General features: G+C 43.8%; 1 protein-coding gene across 6 annotated transcripts; it reads right to left on the reverse strand.

The window, feature by feature from the left end:
* pdlim5b (PDZ and LIM domain 5b) lies at positions 1–27,123 on the reverse strand. 6 transcript variants are annotated; one of them, XM_040197819.2, is made up of 13 exons: positions 26,949–27,123; positions 23,696–23,802; positions 16,119–16,270; positions 10,200–10,233; positions 9,407–9,921; positions 7,119–7,273; positions 6,297–6,324; positions 4,168–4,322; positions 1,871–2,051; positions 1,554–1,734; positions 1,114–1,234; positions 899–1,014; positions 1–791 (listed from the first exon to the last, which is right to left on the reverse strand). In XM_040197819.2, the coding sequence occupies exons 1-13, from the start codon at positions 27,052–27,054 to the stop codon at positions 702–704; spliced, it is 1,941 nt and encodes a 646-aa protein (XP_040053753.2). In that variant the 5' UTR covers positions 27,055–27,123; the 3' UTR covers positions 1–701. The 6 variants fall into 6 exon arrangements, with proteins under 6 accessions (XP_040053753.2, XP_077943945.1, XP_040053757.2 ...); XM_078087819.1 differs by lacking the exon at positions 9,407–9,921 and adding an exon at positions 8,342–8,361 and having other exon boundaries at positions 4,174–4,322; positions 26,949–27,105; XM_040197823.2 differs by lacking the exon at positions 9,407–9,921 and adding an exon at positions 8,342–8,361 and having other exon boundaries at positions 26,949–27,105.
* Between the last annotated feature and the right edge of the window lie 87 nt (positions 27,124–27,210).

The raw sequence follows: 27,210 nt of genomic DNA on the forward strand, positions 1-27,210 counted from the left end.
TTTGATGCCAGGAGCAAGTTTAATGAAAAGTTTTATGGCGGTATTCACTGGAAGCATGAGAAAAGGAATAACAAAACATAGCACACAAACCCAATTGATCCATAATGGGGTTGTCTCAGTAAAAACTGACCTTTGGCCTGATAAAATCACTTGTACGCAGTTTTAACACTGAAACTTTACAGTGTGTAATTTGCACACTAATTTATACATAACTATTACCCGGAAATGGTTACACATCACATATTTTTAGAACAATACAAACAAAAAGGTAACATTAAAATTTCTCATTTAGGTTCTGAAGTCTTTTTGCTGCTAGAATGCCGGTTGACTGAGCAAACCGTGCTTACAAATAAATAATTTACCGTTAAATAATCATGATTTTTAAACCGTTCACTCGCTAAACTCTTAGCAGACCGTTCCCCATCATTATTTCTTAATAATATGTGACCCCTGAGGGGCTCAGTAGGTCATTGCAGTAAACTATCATATTCCGTGTGAAAAAAAAAAACCCATCAAGACACAAATAAAAAGCTTAGCACAAACATGTGCTTTGGCAGGCAACATTAAAACTGGCAGGGGGAGTGGTAGGGAGGGGCAAAGGGTGTATTTAAATGTACTCCGACCCAATGTTAATTCTGAAAACAGCTGACTGAAATATAAATGGCTGTAGAATGACCCCGTTGACCTCCACATCAGGCAGCTCAGATATTGACAGCGTGGGCATGTTTCTTGCACAAAGCCTTGTCTTTTTTGGAGAAGAACGCCTGACCTTGCAGGCTGGCAGAGCACACCTGTGGAGAGAGAGAGAGAGAGAGAGAGAAAAGTCATACGCAGCTCCGTTAACATTCACCCTTTATTTAAAACATTGCTTAGTAAAAACTGTCTCGTGAAAACCTACCGCGCATACGAAGCAGGTGTCATGCCAGGTGAATCCCAGTGCGTCCAGGAACTTGTCCCCTGCCTCAATGGGGAAGTCGCAGCCGTGGCAGCTGGCGCCAAATAGCTGGTAGTAGTCTGAGTGAACAGCGTGTCGACAGAACGTCAGCGTGTTTGCGCGTGTGGGTTTTCATTGAAGCATTTGGGTCGACTGAAACTGTGCGCTTCCCACTGTACCTTTTTCACAGTACGGCTGTCCATCCTCCATGTGGAACGTGTTGCCCCTGATTGGCTGTTTGCAGGCAACACAGACGAAACAGGACACATGCCAGGTCTGTTTCAGGGCATTCATGACCTCCTGCAGAGAAGGTAGAAGATAAGATGAAGAACAGCTTGTTGGAGTGGTGAACGCCATGATTTGATTCAATGCTTTTAAATACTTGTATTGCAATATTGTGGCTTATTCGGTTTTGTTATTCTTCACAGTCCCATTTTTTATTTTTACCCTTTGTGCTGTTGCCCAAATGTTCCGGCCAGAACTTTTTTGATCTCAATCGCCCTAATCGTGGATTGAATAACGCTTTGTAAAATTAAAAAGGGGCGGTGCACATTGTTTTTGCAAGCGAAACAAAGACAAACGTTTAGCCTTTGGCAGAGCCGCGGTTCTGGTCACTTACTCCCAGAACCTTCTGCTGGCAGCGGGCGCAGGTGGGAGCGAAGAACTGCTCGTAGCAACGTTCGCAGTACACTTGGCCCCTCTCCTCCACAAAACCACGCTCTGCCAGGGAGGAGTGGCAGTGAGCGCAGTCAAATTCCTCGGGGTGCCACGACATGCCCATGGCCACAAGGAATGGGCCCCTTGTAAGGACAGAACAAGCAACAGAGGATTCAAGGAAACGATGAAAAACAAGCACAAGTAAGGTAACGTTTCCGTAAAGTATTGGTGAATATGGCGGATGTGGCACCGATTTAGTTGGTGTGAGTTATTATTTACCTGATGACGGTGTTGCACTTGTTGCACATCGGGGTGCGCGTCCCGGCGGGGATGTGCTCGGCCCGCTGCACCACAGAGTTGAGGTCCTGCGGATGCGGCTGCGGGACGGGACGATCGGGACCTTTCGGAGGCGGGTTGGTAACTTTGCCAAATGAAGGAGCGGCTCCAACCTTAGGAACACCTAAAGCCAGCAGGGAAAATAACGAGTCAGCATGTTACCTCGAGATTCTAATTCTAAAGCTATATTGATTTAATTTCAACTGATGACCATTATTTTGCGAGTTAAGTAGACGCATATGTGAACATTTTCGGTGCGTGTTGTCAGAATGATTTCATGATCCCTAACCTCCGTGGCTGAAGCTAGAGACAGCTGTGTCGGACAGCGCCACCCCACCCAACCCAGACAAGAGACCCCTTTTTCCCCCCCACAGAGAGGAAACACATTCCCAAAGTCAGAGGAGACACCTGGAAAAATACTACCCTCCCCCTCCACTTAATCTCAAAACATAGGATGCACAATTTCTCCTTCCCCTCTCACTGGGGAAAAATGCAGGAAGGAGGTCAGTGCAGAGTCAAAGACTTGGGAGGTCAAAGGACAAGAGCTCCCTTAATTTCCTTGAAACTGAGAGCAAACAAAATGAATCAGTGCACTAGCAGGGATGTGTGAGAAGATGTGTAAGAGGGTTTAACAGGAACACATGGAGCGCAAGTGTGATGGGGACAAATATGAGCTCCTAACAGGGATATAAAGATTTCCTGAGATTTTTTTATTTAGTTTCTAATTATTGCGTATATGTTACGTTTTCGTTAGGGTTCATTTGCTCTTGCCAAAAACGCAGTCAGACAATTTCCGGACACATTTGCAAACATAAAATGAAGTGAATTGCCCAACACTTCCTGAGCAGGGTCATGTTCTTTTCTGAGCAAGTGTTTATTAGTATTTTTCCAGGAGTTTAGGTGGGCTTGGCAAACATGAAGGTGTTTACAATCAAAAATACAGACATGGGATTTTTATTTTTGCTTACTTTTGAGTTAATATAATTAAGTTCTGTGAACGTATTCGGTCTCCAGTAGTCAGTATGGAAATGGTTCTAAGACAGTTTTAAGACCTTCTTTTGAAATCCGTTATTATCGATCAGAAAATATAATTGCTGTACATAATGGAAAACACACGTATATTTTAATTAGATGGGATATTTATGCAGGGATTAATCTGGAGTCAACCTATTTTTCCGTTTCACTCTATTGGTTTATTGGTGTGACAGTTTGTCACAGTAAGACAGATGGTGACAAGCTGTCAGTGCGCTTAAAATATTCGACAAATCCTTTCGCAGGAGACGCGATTAGAGGCTGAGCCACATGAGACGGAAAATGAAGACGGACACTGTTCATCATGTTGCTGTTTTAATGTGTGAGGAAGATAAGGAGAGAAAAAACTGAATTAGAGTTCTGCTTTGTTTGTTCTGTCTCACTACAGACAGCAGGAGAGAAAGCAATGCAAAAAAAAAAGTCTCCCTGGGGATTTAATTTAAGTTGAATCATCTATCAAGGTGTCAAATTTTAATAATATTACAGCATATTCAGGAATATTTTTTGTACGGCCTTAATCCTCCACTTATTTCTTGCTTCAGAAGGTTGCTGCAGTTTAAGTGCCAAAATGATTCATTCATGTCGATAAATATAATAGGCCACATTCCACACATCTCCGCCCAGTTGCACACGGCCACGATGAGATATGGGCCTGTTTACTTGAACTTAAGCACGTGTTAACTTGATAAAGAACACAGTCAACAGAGAACCGACTGTGGGCTCTCCAGCACTCGCCCTGTGGCGACTTCCAGCGGTCGTTACATAAAAATGACCCTCTCGGGAAATATGTTGGGGCACATAGTGCATCTGTTCTTGTATGACTGCTCACTTGTGTCTTAGCATTGCTAATAATGACCCCTTTACTGTGGCCCTTCAGCAAATATTTACCCCGACCAGCTCGAGGTCTCTCGCGGCAGGGATCGCCGGATTTAAAGAGTGGCCTTCACACAAAATCAAATACATAATTCTCACTTTCAAGATCTATTTAACTAAGAGGATCTTGGGAAAGGCCAATAATGTGAGCTCATTAACGGAATAACTCTGGATTTTATAGAGCTCGTAATCTTAAAATGGCTTAGTGTCAGATATTAAAACCGCAATAAATGTTACGGCTGAGCGAGCGGTCATTTGAAAGAACGAGGCTGCCCTCTGGAGGTCAAAAGAAGCCACTACCCCAAAAATGACGTAACAAGTACGGATGTGTTCACCTGTACCTGGCGAACCCCGAGGTGCGTTCAGGGCCGGTGAGCTCTTCAACATGGGAGCGGCGACCGCGTTGTTCCTCGGTGACGCTGCGGATTTGGAAAATGTTTTCGCCGCAGGCGAGGTGTGCAGGGCGGGCGCGGTTCTGTCAACTGCGTCGCTGGGAAACAGATGTGAATCATTTTGCATAAATCATAACTCGTTACAACACGGACACACACGTCTCAGTGTACATCTTCAACACGCGCCATCCGATGCCCGTCGCCTGAAACTGATCCGGTCGACTGAGAGAACAAAACGTTTACAATCAGTGACACGTGCAAACAATCAGGACCATCACGGGGCCGTGACATAAACCTTTTGGTTTGTCAATTACTGACAGGAGGAAACTATTTCAGGCGGTGATGCCACAGTGTCTGCTGCACACGCAGCTCAGCCTCCGATGGTTAACGAGAGCCTCGGTATGAATTAAGTGGGTGGTTATTGGTTTTTATTCTCCTGAAACTGGTTGAGCAAAAGATTTGCAGCGACAGGTTTAACGCTTTCTAACCCCGAGGCACAGTGCGTGTTGCTGACAGCAGAGCCGATTGTGCTGTCAAACGAGGATTTATACTTTTCTCATAAATGAGGCAAAACCCACGGACTCACACCTGAAGCGTAGACTGATCGCTTTAGTGTCTCAAAATCAAATGATGAGAAACAGTGTAACTTTTTGTCCTAATGATGAAATTGGTGCTCTATAGAAATGTTTGTCTGCACAATCAACTCATTCATATAGACCTTCAACTATGTGGCATCTGTAATTAAAAAGTCTACGTTTTTTGTTGTTGGCAAGAGAATAAATAAGGAATGAAAGATTAAGAAATAGGCGAAGCAACCGCAGAAAAGGAAGAAAAAAGTTTATTGAGGTAAAGTAATTAAAAGCGGACAAATGAAAAGTTGTTGGTTAGTGTAGGTAATAGAGGAAAAAGACAAAGACAAGGCCAGAAAAATGAATAAGATTACAGGAAATATGAAAAGCAGTAGAGGCTTGAAAATAAACAATGTTACAGACACATTTTGATTTACTGAAAATCATCTTGCATGTATGAATTTAATTTACTTCTACAACTGGCAGGATAATGTGTCCCTTTGGCTTTTTAAAATAAAACTTTTTAAATTAATTAGAATAAATATCGTATTATAAGGCTGAAACTTGGTATGAGAAAGGGAAGCAATGTATTTTTATAGTGGTTAAAATAAAATAAATAAAATACTACACGTGACAGGAGAAAACTGTGCTTACTGCACATTAAGCACATGCGCTGAAACGTCATGATGCCAATCTCTCAGCTTGTTGCACTTGTGTCCTATAACTTCTTGGTCCAACTTGTTCCCTCTGCTTTGCCCCGTTAAACAGGATTAAAGGAGAAAGAGAAAGTTGCAAAGGTTAAGATTGTAGAAGAGAAGTAAAAGACGATACAAGAGAGATCACATTGACACGTAAGGTGGGAAATAGCATCAGCAACAACAAAAAGTATACAATAAGAAGTAATTGTATTAAAAGTATACAACAATAAACCTTTTGCTGGCAGATGTGGATTGAATTTCAAAACCTAGCAGATGTGTAATAGGCCCTCAAAATTTCATTCGCAGAAAGAGAGCAGCAATCTCCTTCTGGAAGGGCTGCCATTACCCACAATATCACTTAATTACCCGCAGGTTCCAGTTAGGGACACACTGATTGGTGCGGAGAGCAGACTGTGTTTACTGGAGATTAAATCGGTTTACGACCGAGTACAGCGGTAGTAGTCGCAGCCTTTGCCGAGTCTTTGGCTGTCTCCGTTCAACCATCTGCTTCTGAGAGCTCTCGCAGCGGTTTCTCTCAAGTGAGCCTTAAATCAGGCCTTAAATCAGGCCTTAAATTAAGCGTAATACTGTGGGTCCATAGGTTCAGGAAATGAGGATTTACAGGCTATGAATCACAGGCTCCGAGACGCGCTTAAATGAGTGCTTCGTGGGCCAACTCTGGATAAAGAAACTTGGTCAATAAATTCTTATTCGTATTATTATGAAATACAAAAAAATACTAACAGGTAAAATACAGAGACTGAATGAACATTTGATTATAATCGAAAAAATACCAAGCACTTACTTCTTCGCACTGTTCTCCGGAGCGGCCTCTGCAAAAATGAAATGAAAAAACACCAATAAAGAATTAAAGTAAGAGGAACACTACGAGGTCCGTGATAATAGGGGGGGGGGGGACACACTGTTAAAAACAAGGCCTCTACCGGCTGCAGCTCTACTCAAGCTTCTTCTATGTCTCAAATTGTTCACAGCTGCAGAAGCAGTAGGCACACTGAATAGACATCAGATATTCAAAGAACAGGGCATATCCCAGCCCAGTCTGCTAACATCATTTGACAGAAAGAGACGGTTAAATCTCTCATCTTACTTCATTCTAATGCTTATAAAAGAGCTATTGTAAAAGGACATGTTTCATAGGTTAAGCAGATAAAATGCACATATTCATAAAACTGCCATAAATGCAGCGGGAGATCCTGAGCATGATTATGTAACCATATTGTAAAAACGGTCGTATAAAAAATACACTAAAATCTTACAGCGATGAAAGCCTTCTTGGAATATTTGACTAAAGAGCCCGTATCACTTTAACGTGAGGAGACAGATACATACAATCATAAAGCAAGGACTTATTTAAAGCCATATAAAATCCTCTAAAGGGAAGACGCCAAAGATTACCCAAAATTGGAAACCTTTGGATAAATCTGACATGTGCTACGGGCCTGAAGCCGTTTGACAGCTTTTGAATGAAATGACTAAAATAACCAAGCTGATACTTCTTAAAATCTAATAATAAGCAATATTTTCAACATTTTAGACAGAAAAAAAAACATACACCCTGTAATCTGAGTGTGCTGAGCATGAAGCCTTCACACAGATTGCTACGCACCGTTTTCGGTGCCGGTGAGCTGAGCGAGCATCCGGAAGGAGCGGGACTGGGAGGTGCCGGTTCGCGGGTGCCAGTCCTCCGTGTCCTCAATCAGCCGCTTCTTGCTGGCGTCGCTCAGTGGGGACGCATGATCCGCGGGCTGCGCATTGGGCTTCCTGTACAGATCATCCATCACGACGTTACAGACATGGAAGGACTCTGCGTTTTAAACATCAAAATATATATATCTGACAGTTTCTACACACACACACACACACACACACACACGTTGACATACAATAGCAAAAAGATTAGTTAGATTTCACAATAAACTTTTAGCTGGAGGTGGAGTTCTGCAGGTGAGCAATTAGATGGTAATGAGGGACAAAACGCCAAAAAGGTCTCGATGGGAAAATCCCTGATGTTACTATTATCGAGGAAACCATAGGGGAAGACGTAATTCAGATAATAAAAAAAAATGAATTCATTAAGCAATTAGATTTACTATAGAAAAATAAAATGCACAGTTTAAAAGGTTTCATTTGATTGTGTGAAAGCGACAGTGACCACATTTCACCACAAGGTGGAATTAATGAGCTTTGAAACTGAGCTCCTCATTTTCTCCTAAAGCATAATTGAGGAAACCATAACATGCAATAATATTAAGGTGAAAAAATGTCCCCGTTCCCCGTCCCCCGTCCATTTAAATGGCTGTTCAGAAATGTGAGTCAATATCCTGTCGAGTGTCCCAGCGTGTGCATTTATCATTCTCTGTGTGTTTGTGCGTCGGGCGGGTCGGGGTGAACGATGATCAGAGGCAGCACAAGTCAGCCTATTCTCAGCCACAGCAGAACGTGCACCGCTGTAACTGTCCGGCCGAAACACGCCGACAAGGACAGCAGATTCACAATCTGGGCTAATCAGATGCCAAGCTGGGTGACCTGGGCCTGGCTGTAAATACAACATATAAGCCAAACCCTCATTTTGGTGAGCTGACCCGCACCGGGTGGCCTGTGGCATCTCAGGAGATTATTGACGGGTATTCCGCAGTGTGCTTGAACCTTGAAACGAGCACGTACTGTGAGTGGAGGAGCGCGGCTGTGAGGTTTGTGAGGTTCAGCTCAAAGAGCCGCAGGCATGCGGTCATTTGGAAATCATAAAGCAGAGAGATGTGAAGGTTGTAATCAGAATCCACGTAGTTAGAAAGCGACTGCAGCAGATGTATTATCATTCAAATCACTAACTTGGTGTCCGTCTCTCCTTCCTAATGAGGGCAAAGAAAGGGGGCGATTGGGAAAGGATGGAAGAAAAAGGAGGAGCATGAATGGAGCAGTTAAAAAAATAAGCCGTTATATAAAGAGGAATGCCCTTTGAGCAAAATACCTTGCAAAAAGAATGTGCATGAAGCAATTCCACAGAAATCCCCAAAAAGCAGGCATGCAGGCCAGGACACAAACGCACATGCTGCAAAAAATAAAGCTTCCCTTCTGTAAAACTGCAACAGAAAGCTATTAAGCTTTTTCAGAGGAAAATATAAATTAATGGAAATTGTTTTCTTTACATTTGCTCAGGTTATCTCGCCAAATCCAGATTGAGAAACGTATTCTAAACATTGCTTAATAGGCCGCTGTTACTAATCATTACTCTTGTGACACGTACAGATGAAGGCGGCTTCGGCAGAAGTATTTGAGTGTGAAGCTGCTTGCTCACTTGCAAGCCAACTAAAACAGATCTCTGAGACCTGTTGTTTTTAGATTAGAGAGAGCAAAGAATGAGTGGCAAAACCCTTAGCGCGGCGTAGCTCGGCCTACCGTGACCCAGCCACTAAGCCGGATCCTGCTGATCAAGTCAAGTCCGGCCAAACTTTAACCAGTCCCGAGTTTTAAGAAGCCCAGAGCTGCCACGAGTCTGGCTAATGAGAAACAAGTGTTGCACCAGCAGCGGCGGCTGGGCCGACTGGCTGTTTGGCATTGCTAAGAAAACGCTATGTCAACTTTATACAGGCCGGCGGTAGCATCAGTGAGCAGGTTGTCTAAACTCTGTTGCCGTGCGGAAAATACAAAAAAGATGTGCGGCGTGCTTCGGAATTTCCTCGCTTGCAGCTGTGCGAGGACAGATACGCCGATGGGCTGCGTCGACGGCAGCGTTCCAGAACGAGACGTATTTCCTGAGGCGGAAGGGGGAATGAGGTACAGGAAGAGCATACTGCTGATCTGCGAACCTCCATGAACCAAAACTCCACCCGTATGATCATCTCCAGTCACACTCCTATGAAGAACACATACGGGCGTTTGATGATTGGCACCTACCCATTGAAGGGCTCCGACAGCCCTTGGCTCTCCAAAAGGCCGCGTCTCTGGCCAATGACCGCCTCGCAGGCGTTGGTGTTGGAGTAGAGGTTGATCGGGGTGTTATAGACGGAGGGCTGTGGGACATTGGGGTGGCAGGAGGGGGTCGTCACTCTGGCTGGCGAGGAGGAGTTGGACGAGGAGGAAGAGGCGGACGGGGAAGTGAAGGCGTGGCGAGCGGGGCCGGCCCTGGGAGCCGAGTTGGCCGGAGGGGAGTCGGCGGCGGGGAGGCTCGACTTGAGCAGGAACGGGGGCTGCGGCGGTTGGGAAGGAGCGGCGGGCTTGAAAGCGGAGGACTGTGAGGGAATGGCGGGGGCAGCCGGGGAGGGAGCCGTGGCCGCGCCGCCGTCCCCCCCCCCAAAGGGCCGGGCGGTCTTGGTGTACGTGGGAGCGAGCTGGCCCGGCGGCTTGGTGTATGCGGTGCTCGGGGCAGGGTGAGTGATGGGGACAGGCTTAATGATTTCCTGAGGTTCGACCTGGAACGAGGTGGAGACACACAGCATGCAAACAGCAAATCCACAATAAACTCATGCACGCAAAACCAGCATTCAAAATCAAAAAGGTGTTTGCCTGTGCTTTACGAGTCTAAGAGGTGCTGTAGCATCAGTAAAACATGCCAAGCCAACGTGTTTTCTGACATAATCCCAGAAGGGCACAATAAACATGCTCAATTCCTATTGACTGTTGTAATATTTATAAACTTAATGGACTTCAGGTTAACTTCATTAAACAAAAGTGAATTTTTATTTCTTACCTTAGGTGCTCCATATTTAGTGGCACTGGAGGGTCTAAGAAAAGAGAAAAATCATATAAACAAAACCATTTAACATCTGCAATGCAACCATTCATAGTTTTGTAATAGAGTGTAATTCCTCAACGTTAAAGGAGTGGACATGCGAACTGCTGTGAGAATCAGACGTCAGCTTCTACGATGATAGATGATGATTTAATGGTTCTTCCATCGTTTAAATTCTCAAAAAACACAACTGTTATTTAGAAAATAAATGTTTCCATTGATACATTGTCATCTCAAGCAAAGTACAAGTTCTGGAAATGGACTCTTGTTGTGCGCTGAAAATAAATGAAAACATGTGGAGGCCTGGAAGTAGGAAAACCTTCAAAACTGCTTCTGAAGAACGTTCAATACATGTAATTAGTAGTTTGTGCACAAGAAAACACGTAAAACTACCAGTATATGCGAACATGCTGCAGAGTAGAGCTGGATTCCAGGTGCAGGCAGATGTTAAAGCATGCTGTGCACCTGATTTACACTTATGATAGAAGCAGCTGCCTCAGTTTTATCACCTATAGGAGAGACGGGTGGCCTGTTTGTCTCTTGTCTCTTTAGAAAAACAGACAGTGAGTCACCAAATCACGTCCTGGACCAGATGCTACGGCATGTCCGCTGCCGTGTTTCCTTTCCCTCATATTAGGAAAACGGTCAACAAACTCTTAAGCCTTTCCTTTCCATCCGAGCCAAGGCACAACAGTGGAGCTTTGCACCATCAGGTTATTAAAAAGGGCCCCACCCTCCAACCAGATGTTGATGTCACCCGTGCCCGTACTTGCACTTTCCGCTTAGCAGCTACTATACACCACGCTTACTTTCCAGTACACGCATATTATTGGACTTGCTTATGGAGCAGCGGGAGGCTATGCCAACGAAAACAGTTCGAATAAAAAGCACATTCCATTACAAATTATGGAATCAGTCGATCAGTCTTTTTCCTTTAGCAAACTGAACAAATGCTAGATAGGGTGGTCCTGAGAACATCTGCTGGGCTCAGCCCCTCTGTGCCGTCCCGCCGCTGGCTAGCTGGACCTGCTTTTGTTCTGCTAAGAGACGAAACATGGGTGAGTGTCGGCCGACAAGCATGCGTTTACTTTTGTTTTGGGGTTTATAGTTAATTGCAGTAAAACAATGTGGTTCATTATCAATGAAATGTGATGTTTGTTCACATTTATACGGAACTTTTTTTATGAATTCCCCAGCATGAGGATCATGTTCATCTGTACTTTTCAGAGATGACCTACAGTAGTTTCTCTTGAACAAAGCACATGAGGATACAGGAAACATACTTATGTGTTACCCTCTGTAGAAGGATTAATATCTATGTGTTACTCTAATTATTATTAAAAATAGAAAATATCTGCTTTCCTTCTACGTCAAAGGGCCCCAGTTTGTGCGGCTGTGTGTCATCATAATACTCAGTTGAAGGCTTCTCCAATCGGTCTCCCCTAATCTAATCAGGATGCCTGTTTTTTATTAGATTACAGATAGTGAGATCTATTATTTATGGCCCAAATCTAGAAACGAACATTATTAAGAATTATAAGAAATAAGAGCACAACGTTATCTTGGAAGCAAGATAAGTGTTCTTGGAACAAGGAAAAGAAAGTTGCTGAGTTTGGTTTTCATCAACTAGGACCTGGACTGTGCAACCACAATAAGAGCATGTGGAGGTTTAGCAGACGAACAAGCAAAAGGGCAAAGCAGACACACATTTTAAATCCCGCCTGCGTCTCTTTGACAGCCAAGAGAAACAGTCTGGCATATTGCATTCGCTGAAAGATGTAGCAGCTAATTGACAGCTTTCTCACCACACACACATCACACATCACACCAGTTAACAGAAGAAAATATTGAGTAGCTTTAACATTTTCCCAACACTGCTTTCACACACAGTTTATTTTGGAAAAGTACCCAAAGAAACGTCGTAAATGATCTCCTGCCTCCAAGCATCTGTCACCGGCTCTTTAAAATTAAATATCTAGAAATAGTTCGGTTCACTCGCACCATATAAGGGCAGGATGGGAATCAGAACATTGTTTAGATGTTACAGAACCACAGAATTCACGCGCTATTACAGTAACGGCATGCCTCTAACAATACCTTTGCTCTTACATCGAACTTGCGCTCTGAATCATTAGAACTGTGCGAGAGACCCTTCTCAGATGTACCGATCCATGAGCATTCCAGCCAAAGCATGGAGAAGAAGGAAAACACGGGAAAGGAAAACAAGCAACCTAACAGAGTAGAATAAGCTTGGTTGGAAAATATAATTTCTGTTTTCTGTGGCAAAACTCACAGCTTGGGTCAGACACACGGCCTCTGCCAGTCCTCCCACGGCTACCTCATATTTAACCATGGATGAACATCCCAGAGAGGGGAATTGTTCTACTTTTATGTAAAGCCACATCTCATTAGAAAGAGTCACAATAACAACGGGGACAGATGAAAGCAGCCAAATTGCTTAGAATGCCAGAGACATGACTTCTATTTGCAGCTTATTGTCCAACTGGACCGCCTGCGGTCCGTCAGTCTGAACTCGTGTCGGGTAGGAACCACGCGCCCAGGTCCATTTCCGCAGTCACGTGCATCGTATTGACGGGGAACAGTCGTACCATTCATTTGCCGGTGATCCTCTAAGAGCACTTCGCCGTGTGAGCGATGACTCTCCGGGGGCCGTGGAATAAAAAGTTAACCGCGAGGGAGGAGCCACGCAAAAGGTTCAATTTAATTGCATTCGGCAAACAAAACGAGCATTCCCAATTGGACCGATGAACGAAGCGAGCAGGGAAACGACGACAGTTCTCCTGGAGGCCGGTTCCCTCGGTGCAGGAAACCACAAAAAAACAAAAACCTGCAACTACAGTTAATTCACTTATTTAAAGTAGATCCGAGCAATGCAATAACAAGCCCCCATTCTTCTTACTTTTCTACTGACCACCACACCACATCTGGCTTAGACGACCAGAGTCAAGGGGTCTCTGGGATGAAATTCGGGTGTCCTCTACTTCACCCGGTTACAACCATCCCATAATGGTTCCATGCTGGCGGTGCTTTTAGCCATGTATGAAAGTGTGTGACTTGTGATTACGGTAACTGGCCTGTGGGTGAAATAAGATCCTGTCTAAAATGTTGCTACAGCAGCGTCTACGCGCGCATAATCCTACCGGCGTGTCCGAAACGTTTTTCGGTAAAACAAAAACAAAAAGAGGGGTATATCGATACCAAGAAGACGTCACCATGATTGATGTTAGATGGGGTCCGCTTCCAACGTTCATCGAGTGAATTCTAGAAGATTAACGATCTGTTCCGTCTCTTCATCTGATATGGCTGTTATAATAGTTATAGACTAGTTAAGGTAGGTCCTTTTTTCCTCCTGAGCAGTGAAGTGAAAAGAACACAAAACCTGAATGAATCGCCCTCGTGCAGCGCGAGCTGAATTGAATTCTTGCGTAGGAAACCAGAGCGAGCAGCTTTGGTACGTTTTATCTGTAACGTTTTGGAACCAGGTGCAGCCAGCCGAATCCTCTGCGGAGTCTCGTCTGGGTTTTTTTTTCTGCGCTGTGCTGCATACTTCAAGGACAATAAATAAACATCAATTATCATACTTTCCTGAGGCTATTTCCCACAGCCGCTGTTTGACTGACTGTCAGCTTCTCAGCAAAAACATTTGCATCACAGTGGAAGAAAAAGTCAATTCAATTCACTGCTGATATCAGCCGATAACAAGCACACAGCGTGTGTTGGATGCTCATAACCAAATCACTACCACAAGCTCAAACCTCAGAGATGTTCTCATCGCGTGGAATGAAGGACTGACGGTGATTTCTGAAGTGGAACCCACTTCCAAAAAGGAGACTTTTGGTCAAACAGTCTGTTCTCTTCGTGGAAAGTGCTCAAATATGTTTTGACGTGTTTGCTGAGACTGCAATTTTGAAAATGAAAACCCGTTTTTTTCCCCCCCTCTGTCACCGAATACATAACAGCTCTTCAAACATTCAGACTCATTTTGACAGTTGTGGACAGGATGAGGGGAGTACTTTCAACCCCCGGGTCGATTTCCTTTCTGAAAACACGTTCCCCCTCCGCAGCAACGGGGAAATAAATAATGGCATCAATGACTGGCTGGACAACATATGTTATTATTGAATGATATACAATAGCGCCTATTACGTTTTTTAACGGTTGGAAATATTGTATGTGATTGGGTAATAACCGTCATGAACAATCTATTGTGTACACTTATTAATGTACTGTCGTTGCAATCGTCACTTTCATAATTTTTTTTGACGGATTTCATGATCTAACCCTTGATAATGAAAAAAATCGGTGTATGCTGGTGAGCACATTAGTGTGCACGGACGTACATACACGTGTTATGTATAACACTTTATTCAAAGATAAGCTAAAAGGGGCTTTTGTGTGATTCTTTTTCACACCACTGCCTCGTGTAGGTTTTATGTGTTTTATTTTGGGAGCTACCCAAAGAATGTTAACTATGAGCAAGTGACATAATGTTACTGCAACGTAGTCCCATTAATCTTCTTCCGGGAATGTTGCTACAATAACAATACTCGTATCAGTGATCAACAAAAACATAAATCAAATGTGGGAACATGACCGGCTCAATGTCAGAGGGAATTATTCGAGTTAAACAGGGTTTTAAAGAAGGATGCCAGATCATCATCACGCACACCATCCTCAAAGAAATGAAGCAAAGTGCAATCATGTATTATTTGCAGTGAGGGAAGCTTTCTTGTTTACAGGGTGATTTTAATCCTAGTTAACGTGCCCTGTGAGACCAGAATGTTTGATGTTTCATTGAAAAGCATTTACCCGCAGTAGATTACATGCAGCTGTCGGACACGGCTATTTTAGGACTATTTTCCCACGTTAAAGAGCAAAAAGGCTTCTTTCTCTTTTGATGCGGCGATGGAATGACAGGACATGCGAAACCAGGCTTTGGGGTTTTCCGTCAACATGTTTTGCAGTTTGGAGAGCGTGCGTGCTTTGTCTTTTATTTGTTTTGGTCCGATACTAAAACCTTTTGGCTCGGCTGCAGACAAGGTTCAGCACAAATTCATTAGACGGGATCCGTCGACTGTTTTGACGGATCCTGCTAAACAAATGCACCGTTTATTGTCCCATGCAGCAAATTAAGTAAATTGATCTTTGACATCTTGCTGCCTGTGAAAAGTAGCCTTTAAGTTTGAGCGATTACTTGTTCTACAAAACCAACTCGAGACCTTCCTTTGTGGGGACTGTACAAGACGTTTGCCCTCACACATTTTCTTGGTGGATAAATTTAATTGCAACCGCAGTTGAAGTAGTGTTTTCATTTCTTTGAAGAACATATTGCGGCTTCACAGAGCGCTTTATAAAAAGTGGCTTTCATGTATTACGTATTCGCCGCACTGCAGCTTTTACATCCTCAAAGGCCCCAAAATACCAGGGTCTTCTTTTTGTCTAATGTGAGAAGCAGAGGAGCAGTCTATGAAGTAAGCTTTGTCTGAATATTCGCTTTTTCAGAGGTAAAAGGATTCACGAGCTAAAGTCCTGCAACTACAGTGCTTCCAAACTCGTGCCGTTTAAAATTAAAAACCAACAGAGTTCATCTGTTCAAAATAATAAGAACCATACATAAACCTAACATGACAATCAAACTGATACTTATTTTAGTCCGCGCGATAATGTGAAAAGTAACTTCAAATAAACACCACAGTACGGGAACTCATGGATCTGTAGTTCTTGAAAAGAGCTTAGAGTGAATACACACTGCTCGGCAAAATCAACAAAGGATGCATTCCGCTGCTGAGTGAGAGAATCCTTAGATTAAGAAAGTGTTTGCTCATGCGTGCATGCGTGCATGTGGGCGACCGTTACCGCTGTAGGGTGAGGCTCAGGTTGCCTGTGACGGCCTTGATCTTGTTCTGGGCCTCCAGGTGATTCATGCCATTGGTGGAAATGCCGTTAATGGACAGGACGACGTCTCCAACACTCATCTTGGCTCTGGCTGCTTTGCCTCCATCAGTCAGCTGCAATGACACAAAAAAGACATTTAAAACATTTGTTTTGACCCAATTGCACTAAACAATGAGTATTCACTAGTGAAATTTACATTGCAAGTACCGATACCAGCACCCTTAAAGTGATACAGATACCAGTCGAGTACTTCCTTTGATATTCAGTAGCATGAAAAAGGTACCACCCTATTTACTTTTCTCTTACACCACAGGCGTGTACAGCCATACTGTGCCACTTGGTGGCATGTCAGCATGCTCTGCACCACACCGCGGGTCGGGTTGGAGCTGCTGTGGTAGTGGGCCCATTACACGTCACATTAAATCATAGAATGTGGTCTCCGATTGGAAGCGGGCAAAAAAAACATTAAAATAGTCGCTTATTTTTCTGGATCTGGTCCGAGTGCACAAGCCCAACCCTCGTTTCATGTTGCACGTTGTTTCATCAGCTCGACTGCACGTTCTTCATTTAAAATGGTGCTGTGTTAATATTTGGAACTTCAGGGTTTGTATATGAAGGTAAATACAATTATTGAAAGAAGGGCATCTACATATTTATTCCTTCTAAAGAAATGGAAAGGAGAGCAGAAATTGTGCTCTCCTTTGCATTTCCTGCCGTCAAACAAGGCTCCAACTACGGAGGCTTAAACGCTGAAAGCTTTACAGCTTCCTTCTCACCGTAGAGCAGCGTGCGGTAAGGTTTATCAGGTCTGCAGCTTCTCACCGTGCCGAGACTTGCATCACACACGTAGGAAGTAAGGTGATGAAACAGTGACGCTCGGGTGTGTCCAACAGGTGTGGTGCTTGACTTGCGATTACGCACTCAAAACATGGAAAACAAGCAATCACGCAATCACGCGGTAGCGGAAACTAACTCTTTGGGCTAATTGTGTATTTTCTGGTAATGACTCTTGTCATCCCTCAGTAGTGTTAAGTGAATTGTGGAGTGATCTAACATAAGGCAATGGGAAGTACGCTCATGCACATCAGGTGGAGACTCAGGTGAGTCCCGTGAATGTCTCGGGAGACAGAAGAGTGCAACGAAGAGTCCTCGAGAGCGGTTCCATCCGTCAACCTGTTTTGGAGTGTGTCATCGAGGGTTCCTTTATATAAACCAATACAATTTCACTGAATCCAAAAGACCTTTGACCTCTCAGTGAACCAGCTAGCTATTAGCATGGGGCGTCCTTGATTTCGGGGAGATAAACAGGAGGAATTTGTTTACTCCAAAGAATGCATTTGGGAACTAAAAAGACTTCCTCCGTGGCTTTAAGGAAATACCCGACGAGACGTCAAGAATGTGCCATTGTGTTAACGCTCATAATGAAATAGGGGGAAAAGAGTGGGCGAGGGGCGAGGGAGGGGTGGGGGTGGGGGTGTGGAATGCGGAAGTGACAGTGGCACATTTTTTTTTCCAGGGGGCCGTGCTTTCCTCGCGCCATTGTCGGAGTAGATCAGTAGCGGGAAGTGCTGAATCCGAGGCTGGCGGTGGTCTGCATACCAACGCCCCGGAGGCCTCTGGTTCGGCCACGTGCAAAGTGCCGCTCACAAAAAGGCCACGGCGCCCAACGCCGGCGTGAGCGCAGACTGACTCACTCCAAGACTCACAGACGGACCTTTCCGCCCAGGAGTCTGTCCTGACTCGTTCACTGGCAATAAAAAAATGACTCAACAGCAGTAAAAATGAATACAAAAAGTGCTGCATTGATGAATGAACATGTGGTCGTCTCTCTCGCTCTCTCAATCGCCTCGTGTCTCCCTCTGCGTGTGCGCTCGTTTTCAGTCAGTGGAAAGGAGATCTGAAAATCTCTCCTTGTACGGATGTGAGAAAAAGACAAAACCGTACAGCTCTAAATACGGCAGCTCCTCAAACGCTGGTTGCAGACATGAAGAGAGGAGAAGACTCTAGCGGCACTAACAAATAAAAACGTCTCTTCACATGTGAGTAACACGGTTTGGTTGCTGTAGTCTGCGGCGAACAGAGAGCACTTTATGAATCCCCACTGTGGGTCTAAATATATAAATCAAGAGGTCCGAAGCACTCGTGACCCAAGAGAAGATAAGTAATGAGCTGGAACCGGTTTGAGAGAGAAGAGGACGTTTCACCGAGTACTCTTCTAACAACTGAAGTAGTTTCACACGAGTCAAAAAGCTGAATTCAAAAGAGTAAAACAAAAAAAAGAAATGTAAGGATGTCTTTAATTGAATTGGAGTGTCTTTCCAACTGCGCTGACATGAATGGGATTCCAGCCACATAATAGTGTGGCTGCTGTGGTCCTTTCCACACTGCTGATTTTACTGCTGTGTAGTTACTGGTAATGACTGGTTCTTCCAAACGACACATGTTCCTCCTCGCTGGCAGGAGGAACATGTGTAGCTTGAATACTGTCCAATAATTGGGAGGTATAACAAAATGCTTATGACTAATATTAACAGCCTGATTTTATTGCTGGAATAAATGTCTTTGTCAAATAACAGCATATTCACATCGTTTTAAGGAGATGTGGAGGAATTCAAAAAAGGGGGATTTAGTACCAGATGCTACACAATAAAAAAACGCGAGTAGAAGCCGTAAAAATAATTAACATTCGGCTGTGTCCATGCGTCTTTAATCATTCTTTTATACAGTTGTAAGCAAAAAACCTGAAAACAAAATGGTTAAATGTAAAGGTTTGGATTTAGATGTTACTCAGTAATCAGCTCATCCTCAGTAAGAAAAATAAAAGACAAATAAAGCAAAATAAGGAATTCTTTAAGAGATTACTGGTGAAAGCAAGACAGATTCTGTTTGGAGCAAAAGCTTGTTAAGTAGTTGAAGCAGCAGAATCTACGACCTACAGCACCTCTCTAGAGTGTGTTCAGACCAGCAGGCTGCTGCAAAACATCCCATTATACTGGAATTCTTCAGATCACTGCTGTATTTTAAAACCACTGAATTACAGCGTTTCCTCAAACATTTTTAAAAACCCCCACAGGAGAAGACGCCAAACGCACTTCAGGTAAAGCACACGGCATGAAACTTCAGCACAACTGGGATCCTAATCATCTCCCATCCCGGTGTAACTTCCTGACGTCAGGGAAACGATGGAGTGAGGAAGAGGGCTGTGGTCGGGTCGCCTTTGAGAAGTCATGTTACAGGAAGCGTCTCGCGGTGAAGGCTGAAGGCCTCTGAGAAGCATGACGTGTCTGAACGGGGTGGACGGAGACGGAGGACCGTATATGGAAAAGACTTGGGCCGAACATTATGTCATCACAAACACACAAGGCTAAAATCGGATGGACTCCGAACTGGCAGGACTGAACATTCCACCTGTAAAGCTCATTAAAAAAAAAAAAGGGAACCTGCAGAATCTCTTGGGGGGGGGGGGGATTCTGAAGGGAACGTTAGACACTGCGGCCCACGGCAACCTTCAGAAGCCATGAAGTCAACTTTATTGGCTTCCCTTTAAGGCAACTCCTTGCGTCAACAATTCAAACAATAAAGAGGTAGAGAGAAAGAGACGTGAGTGGAATTCGGAAGTTGGGAGGCGACCAAATGGCAAAAGAAAAAGAAATCCAAGCCAAAAAATCACAATCAAGGACACTCGAGCAGAGGTGGAGCCGTGTCTGTCTGGGTTTGACCCGAGTCTCTCACTACGTCAGTCGGGCTGCTGAAAAACACGAGATGCCAAGCGGCCCGACGCGCGAGCCCTTGGTCAAATCGCCATGGCGACGCAAACAAAACAACACAAAGAAGCACCGGGCCCTCGCTGAATACTGAATGCTCTTTAGTCGGATCAGAAAGAAACCGGGCCGGCGAGCGCTGCCGGGGGCAGACGATATGAAAAGGCTTTAAGTCGCCGTTGGGGCGCGAGCCGAGTGCAAGTGCTGCTTTCCACCTCCATCCACGATCCACTCAACTCTCCTGTGGGGTTTCATTTTGGGCTTCTTCTGGATTCGGCCCAAACCGCACAACTAAATTGTGAACAACTTAAATGCAACGGTTGCAACTCACAGAGCTGTGCAAAGCAGTGCCTTATAACATAGGAGAGGCATGTTGTTACGCATAAGTTAACTTTAAATCTTTATAACATTGTGATGATTGCGAAGTGGGATCACGTGCAACGGCCCATAGTATTTTTTATTTTTTATTTACAGCATATGGGCTTCTCAAAGTGAGATCGTTGCTTAAAATATCTTTTTATCAAAAATGAAAAAGGAAATGGTGGGAGTGATTCAAATTCAAAATGAAGAGGCAGCTTGGTTATTCTTCATAACTCTGCCATGAGGAAGATTGAAAGCAGATGCCCTCAATGCGACTCCAGACAGACACCAGGGGAAATCGTGCCGGGATCAAACCCGAACTTCAGATACAAGCAAATACTCACAGGTCTATGAAATATGGGATGAACTTGGTTTATATTGAATTTCAGTTTCCATGTCAAGGAAAATAAATACTCCGGAGACTTTAACACAAGAGGCAGATAAAACATTCAGACAAAGTGACAGCTCTGCCGCACAGGCCACAAGTTATCTCTCTCCATGGTTTCCTGAAATGCCGCGGGACGTTTTTTTAACTGCCTGGTTCAGCTTGTTCTGTGTCCGAGCTGAACCAAATGTCTCTGTCGGGGGAGAATTTGTTGAGGTGCATATTGTGAGTGTCTCAAGAACTCGTATGTGACCTTTCTTGGGAGACCATTTTTCATCCAATCAGCTACACAGGATACAAACTTGTTGCAGAAATAACTGTAAATCAATGACAAAAAAAGGAGGCAGATTTCCTCTAAATGCGGCAATGCTACTAGTTGCGCTTTATCACTTGCTAAACATGAACATAACACCGTAACATTCTCAAGAGTATTAAGAAACTACTACTACTACATGTACTTAGCATATATGACATTAATAATAATATTCTCCAGCTCACCAATGAGGTTCTATCCTCTTCTCTTAAAATGAATAAAGCACTGATGTTGATCTTGGTTGCCTGATGCACTACTTCATCACATTCCTCTTCACAGTGAAAGTAGCCTAAACATGTTAATACATTATAAGGGGGGCGTGGGGGTACTAGACACAGATCAAATCTGGAAGCCTGAAGCCTACAGCAAACACAGAGCTAAAATTAGCTCTCTGAGTATCGCATGCCACTAAAACAACAATCCAAAAGACACAAAAGACCAGCGGGAGGAAGTGAGGCGTCAGTGGAAAAAAGAAAAAGAGGGGACATTGCTCTGCGTTGAGCCCCCGGCTGACCTTTTCTAACCAGTTATTCTTTCGCTTTTCCCATGTAACATAATGTATTTAATAATCTGCATTTAAAGTCAACAGGCTGTGGATGTTGTGTACTTTATGTAATCTAGGCGTCAGTTACATATGGTCAGGATGTTAAGTCATTACATCATTATTCCATAGCAAATCACATCCATCTAAGATACATAAATAAGAGCGTTAAAGTGAAGGAATATTCTTTCCTGCAGAGTTAGTCTCATTAGCATTGCGGGTATCCAATGAACATTAAAATAAGCCGATGATCTTCCCCATTACACTCGACGCTCAGCGAATGAATGAAACTATTGGCAGATGTTTCCTTTTTACTCACTTATTCCTCCCTTTGTAAATGATGTCAACCCCTTGAACTCAGATAAAATCTACCAATTTTAAAAGGAAAATATTTGCAAAAATGGATACATTCTTTAGCGTTACTACAAAGAGCACATGTCCAGGATGCGTTCATCTGGCTGTGGCCTGCGCGACATTAGTAGTTGCAAGATAAACAGACAAAAGGGAGACTTATTCCTGGCGCCTGGACGACAACCAGAAGAAATCAGAGCCATTTAAGGTGCCATTCACATTGCTCACGCGCTGGTGAAGGAAATATGTCCCGGGAATGAGACAAGAAAACAACAACAAGATGGAGTGGAAAGTTGTGAGAGTGATGTTGTTTTGCTCAGCGGTCCGGAGACGTGCTCCAGACTAAGTAATAATCCAAACTACCGCATCGGACGCACTGGTGATGTTAACGGATTCCAGGCTTCTGGAAGAAACAAACCACGTGTCCTTTTTTTATTATAAATTAGAAAAATATGACATGTTGGCACAGACCTACAGAAAATGAGTACATACTCAAGTCCAAATAGTAAAAGTGCCGTGTGACATTTGGGTCAGTGCCCTCCTGTACTTGCAGACCATTAAGAACTCTCAGTGAAACTACAATGAGCTGTTAAAAGCAGAGGGAAGTTGAAGCAGATGTGGGTCATTTGTATTTTTAACAGCAGATGCCAAAACTGAGAGGGGAACAGCAGCAAAATGGCCAATTTGATGCCAATTTTCTTTCTCCTCAACGGAAATAGTACAAATCTATTTATATACAAGTGTTCTTATAGATGAAACATTCTCACACAATTAAACAGTTGACAAGTATCAAGGTGCGTCATTTGCTGTGTTTTATGACACATTGAAAGGTGTCTATGAACACTTACATGCTACTATGAAAACACAATGTCCTTCACTCCATTATCATTATCATTATTATTATTATCGTCTTCAAGCAAGGTGTAAAAATAGTCCTTTTACTACTCCTGAGAGAAGTTTCTACTCCTTTTCATACAAAACCTTCAAACTTCTGTAACTGATCCTGGCAACAACAAACAAACGAGAGGCACTGAGCCCGGTCATGACATGCAGATAACAATTACAAAACAGGAAGCGGCAGCAACTGAGCGACACCGTTCCTTCTGCGGCAGCAAGAGTTCTCGTGAAAGTACAGACTGTGCTTGAAGAGGACACGCCGTCTTCTTTTAATCCTATATGTTAGTATTATCGGGACGATTCAGACGCCGTTGAAAAAGACTCGACGGGTTAATAGTGAACCACACAAGAGACAATCAGAATGTTTTTGCACAGAAGGTCCTTTAGCCCGGCTGAACCGTCATAAAAAGGACCTTTTCCCTCAATAAGTGGGCCCTTCGATACAGCGGTTCATCTCACTTTTGAAGATTTAACAGGCCCTTTAACCACTAAATCCCAGTTTATGTGGCTCAATGTCCATTTAGCTTGTGTAGAACCACTCTGGCAGTTCGGGGAGAGGTTCTGATTCATTCCAGTGTCCAGAGGTTTCCTGTGTTTCCCCATCAGGACTAACACCGGGGACAGCGGCCAGGACTCTCAACACCTCCCCTCATCGGAAAGACCAACACGACAGCGCCCGTTAACAGCCATTAACTTAATCCTCAGCGCGCGCAACCCGAATGACCGTCAGAGGAATTCAAGCGAGCTTTTAAAAAAAAAATTGACGGATATTACGGTCACGTAACACTATTACACAATTAGTCGCAGCTTTGACGGGCAGTAGGTCTCGTGAACGAGACGGGAACGGGTCGTTGAGTGACGGGGGACATGAGCGGTCACAAAAAGGTGTCTAAATCTGTCGGAGGTGTCGGGCGTACGTGTGGCACTCACCCGTGAGATGGTGAGGGGCATGCAGAAGTCCTTCCCGCCTTGCAGTCTGAAGCCCCAGGGGGCGGGGCCAGCGAGGGAGACACCGTAGCTGCTGCTCATGATTTTACCTGAGAGACAGAGGGACGAGATATTTTACAGGCGCGTAACCACTTGGGGGACAATAATGATCAGCAAACATTTGACTTTTAAAAAACGACTGAGAGTAACTAAGCATTGAATGCTGTTGATGAGAGAAGGAAACGTCGGGGATATTTATCACGGAAGGACAATCCTTTGTTTACCTCAACAGAATCAGATCAGCACTTCGGACCTTTGATCTCAATGTCTGTCACTGAATCCACTGCTTTCGAAAAATAAAATGAAAAAAAAATGTACCCAGACTGACAACTACTACATAAAAAAATATCTGTATTGTACATAACGCTTTTTAATTTAGGTCTTTGGTTTTCAACTGAGAAGCGTGGTGTAATGAAGAGTCCTGTGCCTTAATTACCAATTCCTGCGATATCACAATTATGAGATTAGGAAAATAATTGTAATAAATACCTTTTACGGACTCAAGTCCTGGTAAATCCCCCATTAATCCCTGACAGAGGACGTGTCGGCCTTTCCTCGGGCCTACATGAGGTCAGAGCAGAGGCCGGACACGCCCTGCGAGGACTTGATAGAGCTCAGCTGCCAACTCAACCTTTCATTCGCTTTTAATTTCCACATCCTGACGAGTAAATGCATCCTCATCCGTGGATACAAATGCCATATCCTCATTGTACGTGCTTGCATTCAAATCAAGAAGGACGGTTCCAGCAAACAAAGTTTATTTATTTGGTGCAATATTTCATGCACTATTGAGTTTCACCGGTTTAAGCCCCAACTGCCGTGCATTCCTTTTTCTTTGAAATGTGAAGCTGCTGGCTACAGTCACATGTTATGATTTAGTTCAATATTAAATGCATCAGCTCAAAAACAGAGGAAATTGATATACCGTATTTGCAGAAGACTTTAATCTGGTGTTAGCGGCTGTAAGTGAGTCTGTCTGTGCTCACGTTTAGAATGAACACCCATCATGTTGAAATATATCTCCTTTCCCCTGCCCAACAGGACGGGGGAATGTTGACATGAAAACATGACATGAAAGGCAAACCCGCATTCATCATATGTCACGTACAGTGCACTGCAATTATGGGGACAAAGAGGGGGGAAGGGGGGGTGATGTGGAAGTAAAAGTTGAGTCTAACTCTGAACAGACGGGTTCTTTGTTAGTTGTTATCAGCGTGCACCTTAGAGAGAAACTGAGAGCCTGGGACTCAGAGGTCTGATGTAATGAACTAAAGGTGTTTCTGTTGAGCTGCCGGTCTCCCGAGAGGTTCAATTTGGGGCTGAACTAAAGAGCCGTATATTTCTGGCTCTGGTAAAGAGGATTACAGTACAATCAATTAAGCAATCACATGGAAGATACACTCACACACTCTTGTGACGGACAGTGCAGTGACAACATACTTTCCTGATCATTTTATTAGTAATAGCAATGCCTTGTCATCTCTGAGGAATGTAATTTTGTGGTTGTAGGTCATTCCACCATGACAAACTCGTCACCTGGTAAACTGTGACGCACACGTCAATCTGCAGGGTCGGCCTGCTCAGCATTTCCCCATTACAGGGGGGCTTGGCTCTCTAAAAGAAGCCACCAGTGGAGCCACCGGTGATCGCCCATTTATCACCACCGTGAACATTTTAAATGCAAAACTGAAAAAGTCATAAAGAAGGCATATTTATAATGTTTCCCCGGGAACGCTTTAAAAACGAAAGCAACTGATGTCTCAGTCTCAATAAATAAAAAAAGGGAGAGTTGTTCACAAGGTCATCAGTCTACACCGAGTGGTTTTTCTGAGGGGAAACAAAACACAACGGACATAAATACTGGAAGTGGTTTCCAAAAAGCTTTGAGCCAAAAGTCTTGGCTGACGACGCGCTCCCATCGTCTAAAACAAGCGCCGAGGAATACGCAGGATTGAACAGCTCGGTCAGTATCAGATTTCATAGGACATAAATGATGATTGTGAAATGTGGATCAGGCTCAAGTAAAACCCGCATTGCTTTTTCCTAATATGGAAAGAACAAATATTAGGTCTCATGCCCTTACTTGTTTTGCAATCCCGTAAAAAGATATCATGCGTAGACATGAGCCGACACACCTCTCAGTGTTCCCGAACTGAGGAAAACGAGCTCCAGACGAGGGATTTAATCAGTAAATCACTTCAACCCTTTTGGAAGTTAAGGCGTAGTCCTGTTCTAACGTGAGACATTTTTGTGGATCTTATTTTAACTTGCTTGATTGAACTAGCAGACAGTTTATCCCAAATAGTGCCACCCTGAATTTAAGATGTTGAATTTACCAATAGGAACGTGATTTTCAGGGAATCTTCCTAGTCATAATTGAATAAGCAAAGCAAAGTGATTCAAATAATAACAAGCTTTCTTAATTGAAAAAAAGGGATCAACAGGGTTGAATGTTAATCTAATAGCCCTCATGCCCTTTGCACTGCATGTGTCATAATGCAGTTTGGTTTCCTTCAGGTAACCTTCGGTTATATCTGGAGGTGTCTGTGAAGAGTCATGCTCATTTCACAACGCTGCATGAGACAATGTTGGCTGGTGACATCATCACAGGACATGTTGACTCACAGAGCGTGGGCCCACCTTACCTCAGTGGTGTTCTGTCAAAAGACGTCTGTCACGTGTCCAAAGAATATTCCATATGAATAAATGACAGTATGTGTAGACGTGTTGCTGGACTAGAGTGGAGATCTTAAAATAAAATGTTTTAAATGTCTTTGGCAGGTCAGCTTGACTTTATGGGACACTTTTTGTTTGTTCTTCTGGGTTCTTATGCTAGAAGGTGACCCCTTCTTCCATTCAATATCTACGTTTTATTCACTCAAATGTTTTACCTCCGTGTGCAATTCAAGGCGATAGGAAATAAAATATTATATAACATTATTAGTTTATTGGTTGTCAGTAAAAAAAAAACGTTTCACAGTGGGGCAGTATTAAAAAAACGCCCCCACTGTTGTTTGTTGTTATTGAAAAAAAATCGGTTTTGGAATTTATTGCTTCATGTTTCTATGGTCTTTTAAATTGCAACTCAAGTAACGGGCACATGTGGCGTGCAAATAGAAATGGAGACTCAACCTGTCGGGTTATTATTACTATTATTATTATTTTTTTTGAAAGAGCTGTTGTCAGAGGATCTCACCTTGTGTGGTGAAGCCGGGTCCGCTGCGCAGAGAGAAGCGTGACTTTAGTCCGTCTCTTCTCAGCCTCGAAGTCAACTGGACAGAACGGAACTGGAACTTCCGCATATAAGCCAGCCCATCTGGCGCCGGTGGGCGGGCTCACAGCCGCGTGCGCGCGCGTGGGCTTGTGTGAGCGTGCGTGCGCCCGCGTGCGCGCTCATGTGTGTGCGTGTGCGTGTGTGTGTGTGTGTGTGTGGTGGTCGATTGTCATGAAGGCAGCAG

This window comes from Gasterosteus aculeatus, chromosome 14 (genome assembly GCF_964276395.1).
Source record: "Gasterosteus aculeatus chromosome 14, fGasAcu3.hap1.1, whole genome shotgun sequence".
Lineage (NCBI taxonomy): Eukaryota > Metazoa > Chordata > Actinopteri > Perciformes > Gasterosteidae > Gasterosteus > Gasterosteus aculeatus.

What these genes read in the sequence shown, in the direction of transcription:
- pdlim5b (XM_040197819.2), bottom strand. Translation starts at nt 27,054, where the DNA reads ATGCGGAAGTTCCAGTTCCGTTCTGTCCAGTTGACTTCGAGGCTGAGA. An exon ending in CTGTCGGAGCCCTTCAATGG is followed by an intron (nt 7,274 to 9,406) that starts GTAGGTGCCAAT and finishes TGATCTGTACAG; the next exon opens with GAAGCCCAATGCGCAGCCCG. An exon ending in ACAGCCGTACTGTGAAAAAG is followed by an intron (nt 1,015 to 1,113) that starts GTACAGTGGGAA and finishes CTGTTCACTCAG; the next exon opens with ACTACTACCAGCTATTTGGC.